Source organism: Xenopus tropicalis, chromosome 2 (genome assembly GCF_000004195.4).
Source record: "Xenopus tropicalis strain Nigerian chromosome 2, UCB_Xtro_10.0, whole genome shotgun sequence".
Lineage (NCBI taxonomy): Eukaryota > Metazoa > Chordata > Amphibia > Anura > Pipidae > Xenopus > Xenopus tropicalis.
This window is the reverse complement of record NC_030678.2, coordinates 59,346,748-59,357,039: the sequence shown is the minus strand read 5'-3', so window position 1 is coordinate 59,357,039 and position 10,292 is coordinate 59,346,748. Positions and strand designations below refer to the sequence as shown.

At 38.2% G+C, this 10,292-nt stretch overlaps 1 protein-coding gene across 1 annotated transcript; it reads right to left on the bottom strand.

Moving 5' to 3' along the window:
* Positions 1–1,067: 1,067 nt before the first annotated feature.
* On the bottom strand, positions 1,068–3,754 carry adora3.1 (adenosine A3 receptor gene 1). The gene is made up of 2 exons (XM_002932802.2): positions 3,411–3,754; positions 1,068–1,701 (listed from the first exon to the last, which is right to left on the bottom strand). The coding sequence occupies exons 1-2, from the start codon at positions 3,752–3,754 to the stop codon at positions 1,068–1,070; spliced, it is 978 nt and encodes a 325-aa protein (XP_002932848.2).
* Between the last annotated feature and the right edge of the window lie 6,538 nt (positions 3,755–10,292).

Genomic DNA, 10,292 nt, shown 5'->3' with positions numbered 1-10,292 from the left:
AAACAATCCTCCCATTGAAGGATCTGAAACCTTGCTGCGACAAGCAAGTCACTATTACAATGTATGTAATTAGAGTCAGACTACGACACCAAGGGCCCACATGAGAACCTGAGATCAAGGACCCACCCTCTAGAGCTCTTAAATGTTTCTTATTGTTGTAAAATACACTGCTTTCTGAAAGATTAATTGTTCAAGTGTAACATATTAATATAGTCAATGTACTGTTTTTTAAGACAATTTTCCCACTAGATGTTATTTCACTGAGTTATATTGGAAATATCACGTCAACCAATGTAATAGCTTCCGCTGAGACACATCCAGGACTAATTCCATGTGGGCAGCTGTACTCTCCTTTATGTTCTGTTATTGTTGGTAAAATTTGTGTAAGAACCCACAGCAACACAATGTGGATACAGACAGACTGCAGAGGATAGGACAGACAGACAGGGTACAATGCAATCTCTATCCCTGTGCCCAGAATATATTGTTTTGGGAAATCTATTATCATTTCTATTCACTCCCATTTAAACTGCAAATTCTTTCAAAGAAACTACCCCTGCTAGACCTATATAATTAAAAGCCTCTGCTTATTGATAGTAATATACCATAGCTTTACCGCAAACTCCTAAACTAGCTTTTTCTTTGCTGTCTCATGTATAGGGTTGAATGAAAAAAAAACAAGCAGTACCTGAAAAAAGTAGAAAAGTTAATGCTCTGTGTTTCAGACAGGACAAAGGGCCCACTCAGGTCAGGACCCACTGGGGAAATATCCTGGTATATTGCCAGGCCAGTCTGACACTGATTCTATATCAGGCTGGGTCAGGTATTCTAGAGTTACGCATGGCCGTTTCAAAATTACCAGGAAATATGTTTGAGATTATTGACTCCTAAACCATTTTAAACAGGTAGTGTTAACCTTAAAACAGCTATAAAAGAGATTGCCCTTCATAGTTTTTATATAAAAGACATTCTGCAGAAACCAATGAAACTGATGAGTGGATTTGAATCAATTAATCATGTTTATTAAGACTATAACATAAATCTACAACATTAAGAAAGTTAAATTCTTATTTAGGAATGACATTTTCCAGAGTGAGGTCAATGCTACAACTTTCATTAACATCAGCCTTGCAGAGGATGTGCTTGTTTATGATACTGAGAAATGTGTATTTAAACTTCCTTATTTTGAAGGCATAGACAATGGGATTCATAGCTGAGTTAGCATGAGATAACAGAATGGTTAGTAAAACAACTGGCTGGAATGTACTATTTTCAGCAACACTGGGATAAAAATAGCTTATACAATTTACAATAGATATGGGCAGCCAACATAAAGCAAAAAGAAACATGACCAAAGCTAAGGAACTTGCTGTCCTATGTTCTTTGCTGTAGTAGTTCTGTTTTCCTTGGTGAATGCTGATGTTGTGTCTCCTGTTCTTTTGAATAAGGTAGAAGATCTGTGTGTACAAACCCACCATTAAAAATAATGGGATAACAACCCAACCAAAAAAACAAAAATAAACCAGAAAGTCCAAACTCATGACTTTGATGAATTCACATCTCAGATAATCTCTTTCATTCTCTTCAAGGTTTGACCTATGGTTCCACCCAAACACCGGAAGCAGAGCACCAAGGGCAGACAAAATCCAGGAGAACAAAATACATATGAAAATTCTCTTTTTTCTAACCACAGATCTGTACCTGCAGAATACATTAGTTTAGTCTCTATATGTGTTATAATACCCTACAATTATAAATAAGGAGAAAAGTTAGCATGTATAGTCATGCAGATAATGTTGCACATAGGAAGTATCTAGTTTTTGTACAATCACAACAGGAACACACAGGAATGACACCATAGAGTGCATTCACCTACCCTGACGCAGAGATCAAAATGCAATTGCCATGTTTTTCCCACAATGCACCTGAATTTTCCAGATTGCATTTGTCATTGCATAAGCAATGCAGGCATTAAACTGGATGCAATTACATAGTGTCTGACTCTTGTGGACCGTGTCCACCCCAACTGCGCATGCACTTGCTTTATATGTTACTCTGTATGTCTAATGTATGAAACCCACTTATTGTACAGCACTGCGGAATATGTTAGCGCTTTATAAATAAACTTAATAATAAATAATAATAACTTCAATGTAAATCGGACACAGTTGCACTAAACTTTTTCACAGTCTACCGGGTATTTACTCATGTTAGTTCTGGTGTTCGGCGTGCAAATTAAGTCTGCATCTGATTCTTTTGGTGCAAGTGTGCTGCGTTTATTGATGCAGGGTGCTAAGGGAACCCTGGAAGTACCTACTGCCTGGTCAGATTGTGACGGTTTGCACAGTGGTGTGCGTCAAAAGACACAACAGTGTTCAATTTGAATGCAAGGCAAGAAGGACGATTGCTGCAAAACACAACTAGTGACCAGATTTGGATGCAAGTACCTTTAATGAAAATGACTTTAGACAGCACCCACTGTGAAAGACCTTAAACAAGCTCTTATATGTTTGTTTCAATAAACAGGTGCCAGCAGGGGGCTGGTTAGGCACTTCTACTAAAAAACGTAGAAATACCCAAAGTAGCCCTTTGTGCGATTACCACAAACTAATCTCTTGCTTTTGAGGGCCCTAATTAATATCTAGACACATTTTTGACATTTATTAGAAGCATAATTAGGGAAGGTGAGATTCAATTGTTGCCAAAAACAGCAACTTTTCTCTTTGATTCAGCCAGATATCAGTCAGGAGTGTCGGAGTGCAGGTAGATAAGGCATAGGCAGATAAGCTGGAGACTAAAGGAGCTGAATCAGATGCTAAAATTTGTCCATGTGTGGCCACCTTTACTCCATTTTTGCTCTACTACTACTAGTACAGCTTTTTTTCCAGCCCTCCAGTCCACGTCTACAATCTACAGGGCCCCCTTATACCCTCAGTCCTATTCCCCATGGTGCCAAGGGATGAATGGACAGAAGGAGGTAGAAATCCTATTGTTTCTACCTCCATATCTGACGATTCAGCCCTGAACGTCTCTGGAGGGTGGGACGATCTTTTGTGCGACCGATGGTCCAACGAAAGATCGACTATCGCCACATGTGTGGCCACCTTTAGTGATTATCCCTCGCTTGAGCAATCCTATGATGCTTCAGTTGAAACTCTTGGAGTAGTTCACATCTAAATGTACTTTTATTATGCAATTGTGCCCCCCCCCCCTTTTCCCAAAATAGTTGTGCCCTAGGTATGTACCTTTGCTGCCTACCCCTAGTTCTCAAAATCATTCTGTTTCCATAGTAGGTGATGTACAGGTGGAAAGCAGAGGTACTTCAAGTCCCAGAAAACATTTCTTTATAATGAAACAAGGTAAGAAATAAAAGAAATGTTCCTATATAGTGGAAACATTTCTAAACTTACCTGATTGGTATCCTTATTCTTAGATATCTGTCAATTGATATCGCCAGCAAAGACAGAATAGATGCATTGGTCAGAATGATAATTGAGCAGCACACAAACAAGCAGACATGGAAGTGCATTTGTATTTCCATATTCAAAATAATAGCCAGTGGCATAACCAGGACTCCCACTGCAAAATCAGCTATTGCTAAAGAAACAACAAAGTAAAAAGTGGCATCTTGAAGAGCTGGGTTCAGCCTTACAGCCCATATGACCAGTGTGTTTCCCAAAACAGCTGTGGCTCCAATTAATGATTCTGTTACAATGTAGATGGTGGTCAAGCTCTCTGTTGTCTGATTACCCATGCCTCTGGTATATATATATACAGTATACCTGGTATATATCTGGTATATAAAGCAGACAGATGCAAATGTCTGATGTGCAGATTAAAAGTTAGGTGGATTCTTCATGAATATTGTTAATTTCCAATATTTTAGTAAATCCTTTTTTTTTAGTCGACAATAAAATGTTAAATCTACAATAAATGACAAAAAAGAAAGTGAGAGAAACAAACATGAAGGTAGAAATATGTAAGTAATAAGTCAATTTAAATATATTGTGGATCAGTAATAAAGACAATTCAATTAATACACCAGTTTAGAAAACTGTACTTACAGGATGTTTCAGAACTTGTTTCTTCCTGCCTTTACAATGATAGTTACAGGACTGAGAGCTGTCCGCGACTTCCTTTTGGTTTGTTGAGATACTGCAGAGGTAAAACCACTGTTACAATTTCTGATTGCTGATTTAGTGAACATACAGCCATGGGCTGTGCTCCCTACAGGCACCACCATCTCTTCCAGTTCTAACCACTGTTTAACACAAAGGTTGATATTGTAGCAGACTCCCCTGTTATGAGGGGTCTGTAAGAGGCTGCAAGGTGTGCTGAATATATAGGCATGTGGTTCAGGTGCAGACTGGGAACAGCCAAAAATGTGGGGGCTAAGGGCAGTAGAGTGGGGGCCCGGACATTCTTTTTGGCTAGGAGACCCAGTCCAGTATTGTTATGCCCAAAAGGTAGATTTACAGTAGAACTTCTGTTGGTGGTTAGTAGATCTTGAGCTGAGTATGGTGAAGTGTAGATCTTGCATTGGCATAGTTTTAGCACCCCTGGTTATAAAGTGCATGTTATAGACTCACAGCAACATATAACGCAGGGATCCACTGAGTGTTTAGGAAGTGTGCATAAGGAAGCACTAACACATAGGTGCTTATTTACTAAATTTGAATTTTGGCATAATTTGCTATGACATTGGCAATTTACTAAGGGGTGTATGACAATTTTTGGCAAAATTCTCTTTGCACTGACGTAAATTCACATTTATTCCCCAAGCTAATTTTCCAGAGAATATTCACCAATTTACTAAGAGCACAAGAACAAACTTTTAGAAAGAGAAATTTCCTTGGGTTCCGGCTGGCAAATTGCCTTTATAAAGATAGATCAGCTACTATTTCATCTCATTATCTATGTCATCTCCTTAATGCTAATAACTCACATACTTTGCTTCTATATGGTTACTAGTGCATATTTTTTTTTTACCAAACTCCTGACCATACAACTATGGGGAAGTTTACATTTTTTTAACATTTTTAGTATGATATAGACTTATGGACTTATTTTTATAAGTAGGGATGCACCGGCAGGATTCGGATTCAGCCAAATCCACACTCCTGGCCAAACCGAATCTGAATAAGAAAAAATCATGTGACTTTTTGTAATCACGTAAGTCGAAAAATGTTTTGCCATGAGCTGCACGCATGGCGACATTTAGCCCTTTTAAAACCTAATTAGTATATGCTGTGATATGGTCTGTGATGATTATTCATGCCATCTTTGGATAAGAGAGACCACAGGGGTAACACACCAGGTAAATAACAAAAGAGCTAGTACAACTGTGGTAGTGACAACTATCAACTAACAAGGATGTTTCTTTCTATGGGTTTGTGGAACAAGGTGGTGCCAAACGTGGGCAGGTGGTTTTCAGTACCAGTATGCCAATGAGTGCCTTGAATATGCCTACAATATGAATGAGCACCTACTGGTCCCACATGGGACGTCTTCCTCTGTGACCCTCATAGAGGAGAGCCTGTATGTACAGTGGATCCAGTATTATTTTGCGACACCAGCGGCCTCCTGTCAGTCAGGATGGGGAGTTATAGTGCAACTACATCTGGTGACATCATAAGACAAAACAAACAGAATGCAGCATTTCTGCAGAATGCCTGCCACTGTAGACAACCCTTAACCATGTTGTCCCACCTATATATCCCATTAACATATCCCAAATGTATTCCATATATTCCATAAGCGGACCCTGCTTGACCATGCGCGGTTGGGGCAATCAGGAAATCAAGCTCAAGCAGGGTCCGTGAGTAAGACTGTGAGTAAGTCTGTGAGTGAGGTGGTGAGACCTGAAGCTTGTCCGATTGAACGGAAGATGGTGCCCAGGTACGCAGCTGCACTGCTCTGCATATTTAGGTTGGGGTTTGCAACAGGAGCAGTTTTTTAAGTTACAAATTATGTGATAAGGGAGAGGTGAGTGGGGTCAAAGCAGGCCAGTTAATAGGGCTTTTATAGCTGAGGGGTGTTCTCCTTTAACAGTGTTGCAAGTGGCAACAAAAATAACAATGACTGTAAAAGTGAAGCCTTACAGTTAGCTTTATGGTTACTGTGGTCATTTGCTTGATAGCATTTTCAGTTGCATACTAAAAGGAAAGAAAAACTTGCTTTAAAGCTAAAATTATAACATCCTGTAAAGGCGAGCTTCTTCTTTTTTATATAGGGGTGCTCTACCCTGTGTCACCATAGCCTTTCTTATTGCCCTATTTTTGCTTTGTTTCAAAAACAATACTGTAGCCACATTAAAGAGAGTTGCTTTATTTAGCCGTATGGACTTAATTCTAATGTGTTTTGTTCCTAGGTGGGAACTATCGGTTCACCCCTGTAATATGGTAGTCCAGATTTTTGTTGATTTAAATTTATTAGCATGTATAGAGAACGACGCAGGAGGGAGGCCGAAACATTGGGATACTCCTTAAAACAGAGACATTTCAGGTACAAGTTTGGTATTATCACTTTATTAGCAATATAAAAACAGACAGCATCATTTTTTTATATATTCTTTATTTTTTTTGTTTTATCAGAAGAAATGGGGTACAGAAAAAAGAAGGGGAAGAGGGTAAGGACAATTGTAATGCACTACAATTACATTCAGCATATGTAAGCAGGAGTTAACGAAAAGTTATTTGTAATGATGGGCGAAATGTTTCGCCAGGCATGGATTTGCGGCGAATTTCCGTGTTTCACCATTGGCGGATTGTTTCGCGAAACGGATGAAAAAATTCGCCACACATCCAAAAATTGTCACCGGCGTCAAAAAAGAATAGTCGCAGGCGTCAAAAGAATGGCCGCGCGACTAAATAATAGCCGCGGGCGACGAAATAATAGCCGTGCGACGAAATAATAGCCGCGGGTGACAAAATAATAGCCGTGCAACAAAAGAATAGCCGTGTGACAAAATAAAAGCCACGGGCGTCAATTTTTTTTTGTCGCACGACATTTTTGCCGTTTGGCAGATCTTTTGAAAGATTCGTGAATTTTTCGGCGAAGCGAAACAGAACAGATTCGCTCATCACTAGTTATTTCTTTAAACTTAATCACATTTGAGAAAAGAAAACAAAAACATATCAACAGAAACAAATCGGCTTGTGTAGTAGTTTTTGTGGGTTCTTGTGTCAACAGGTTTGTGTGTGGTAGTTAGTAATAAATGTTAGCCAGGATTCCCATAATCTTCAGACAGCATCATTTAATAGGTAACATATTAGACTTCAAATTAAACAAAGTTAAGCTATTGAAAAAAATTACATAGTTCTTTGTTTTACCATGTTTTATAGCTGTTAACTCTTCCATTTGAATTTACTTGTTATATCTTAGTTGGAGGTGCAGGATTCTTCTAGTTTTTATGTATGAGTATTCTTGTAGCAAGTAGCTCATTCACTACCATTACCACTACTTTTTCTCTAGTTACTACAAGGTTTTACTGGCTTGGATGTTCATTTTAACCTTGGCTAATAAAGGCTTCCATTGCCTTTAAGGATGACTGCACAAGATGCATGTATTGCCTCTCTTAGGCTTCTTATTGTTTTATAAACACCTTGCAAGCAGCCTGAAGAAGCAATTTACCCATATACCTCAATGGCTTATTTTGTATGTAGTGCCCACAGGACCCACTAGCAGATACATCCACAACACCCTCTGTAGCCATGCACCTGTTGGCTGAAAGACCAATTTAAATTCCATGACTGGAATGAAATAGATAGAGACAAATATAGTGAATACACTTCATTATTTCAGTAGACAAAAACAATGATTTTACAATCATGTTCTTTTAAAAGAGCACTGGAAGCTCTTTTAGAAAGTAATAGAGACAGCATGGCAGTCGCCAATTCCACAATTCAACTCTATGTTTTGGGCAAATGTCTGATGGAGTAGTTGGGATGGGTGGCCTGTGCAGGGGCCCTTTACTTCCTCTTTAAATAGTTATGGGAAACAAAGCCTGTTAATTTGGGACTAGCGATAAGCAATTTTTTTCGTCAGGCATGGATTTGCAGCAAAATTCAGCATTTCGACATCCGCAAATGTTTTCGCAAAACTGCTGCAAAAATTCACCGTGAAAAAAATTGCTGAGACCAAAGATACCAAGACAAAAAAGTCACAGAGACAAAAAAGTTGCTGTAAAAACAACAAACATTGACTTTAATAACTCCTACTTGGGCCTGGCGGTACTTAAAGAAAATTGTGGTTCGCGAGCTTTCGGCAACACAACATGGACTTTGCAGTGGGATTTTTTGGCCCTAGAGTGATGCACCCTCCAGTTTTCAGGGAAATGGTCATTTTCAGAACAGTAGTTTTCCAAAAGTAATGGTCACGTGCGTAAAATCGTGCACTAATATAGCAAGCGGCGAAATATATCGCACGCAGTGGGAAATAACGCATGCAGCGGGAATTAATGCAAGAAAACCGCTCATCGCGAGTTAAATAACGCAAAGAACATCGCCTGTCCTTTTAGTGAATCGTGCGTTGTCGCAAAAAATAAGAAGCGATAAAATTTTTAACGCATGCTATAAATAGCGCTCATTTTATCGCCCTTTAGTGAATCAGCCCCATTGTATTTGTAATGCTTATTAATCAATGTTAACCTTCAAATACTGATGTAACAATGACTTCTACTTAATTATCTATGCCTGAATGCAGGATCCCAGCTATGAATTATCATAAACGTTAGATTCTCGGTTGACAAACACGATTTTGGCGTAGGTAAGGTTTTCATTTTCTGACACCTGTAATGAAAGGAACAGAAAATGTAAACGCAAATTCAATGGGACATTTTTCAAATTCAATGGGACATTTTTCAAATTCAATGGGACATTTTTCAAATTCAATGGGACATTTTTAAAAGTGGCTGCACCTTTATGATTGATTCTAAAATGAATCTTGTTGCCACATATAAATACTGTCACAAAACAAATTTTTCTGAACATTCTCACTGGCAAAGTTTTTTGATGGAATAATTTTCTGAATTGATATAATGGGTAGGAAACTCTTTTAGTACAGGTATCAGACCCCTTATCCAGAAACCCATTATCCAGAAAGTTCTAAATTATGGAAAGGCCATTTCCCATAGACTCCATTGTAATCAAATAATTCACATTTTTAAATATGGTTTCCTTTTTCCCTGTAATAATAAAACAATACTTTGTACTTGATCCCAACTAAGATATAATTAATTCCTATTGGAGGCAAAACAATCCTATTGGGTTTAATTACTGTTTAAATAATTTTTTTAGTAGACTTAAGGTAGGAGATCCGAATTACAGAAAGACCCCTTATCCGGAAAACCCCAGGTCCCGAGCATTCTGGATAATGGGTCCCATACCTGTATATGAAACCTGACAAAAATGTTTAGGGGATGATTTATCATTATACCAAATGTTACTGAATGGTATGATGGTAGTTAAGCCATGGTAAGACTTTGGCCAGAGTATTAGATTTAACAATTTATGATCATTTGTGTTCTGTTAAAGAAATATTCTCATGGGAAAATATGTTTTTTTCAAAGAGCATAAGTAATGGAGCTTCTCCAGCAGAATCCTGCATTGAAATCTTTTTTTCAAAAACGCAAACAGATTTTTTTTGTATTTAATTTAGAAATTTCACATGGGGCTAGCCATATTCTTCATTTTCCTGGGTGCCACAGCCATGTGACCTGTGCTCTAATAAACTTCAGTCGCACTTTACTGCTGCGCTGCAAGTTGATCAGCAGAACAATGGGAAGGTAGCAAGATAGCAGCTCCCAGTAGATATCAGAAAAGCATCAATAGTAAGAAATCCAAGTCTGGCTTGGGACTCCTCCAGTTACATGGGAGTAGGAGAAACAGTAGGTTATCTAAAAGCAGTTCTAATGTGTAGCGCTGGCTCCTTCTGAAAGCTCAGACTCAGGCACAATGCACAGAGATGGCACCTACACAGCAATATTACAACTAAAAAAATACATTTGTTGGTTCAAAAATACTATTTTAAATGTTAGATATGCTATGTAAACAATGTAATTTAGAAATGAAAATTATACTATAAAAACCATGGCATAATCCCTTTAAATTATAATTCCTTTGCAGATCCCGAGCATTCTGGATAATAGGTCCTACACATTTACTACAATAGATCACTGTGTATAATTTTAATTTTCTGGGAAAAAAAACATAAAAATCCTATGAGCAAATGAGGAACAGATGTTTGTACCTGTTCTGGAGGAACCTTTTGGGTAAAAAACAAAAAAGCAACAT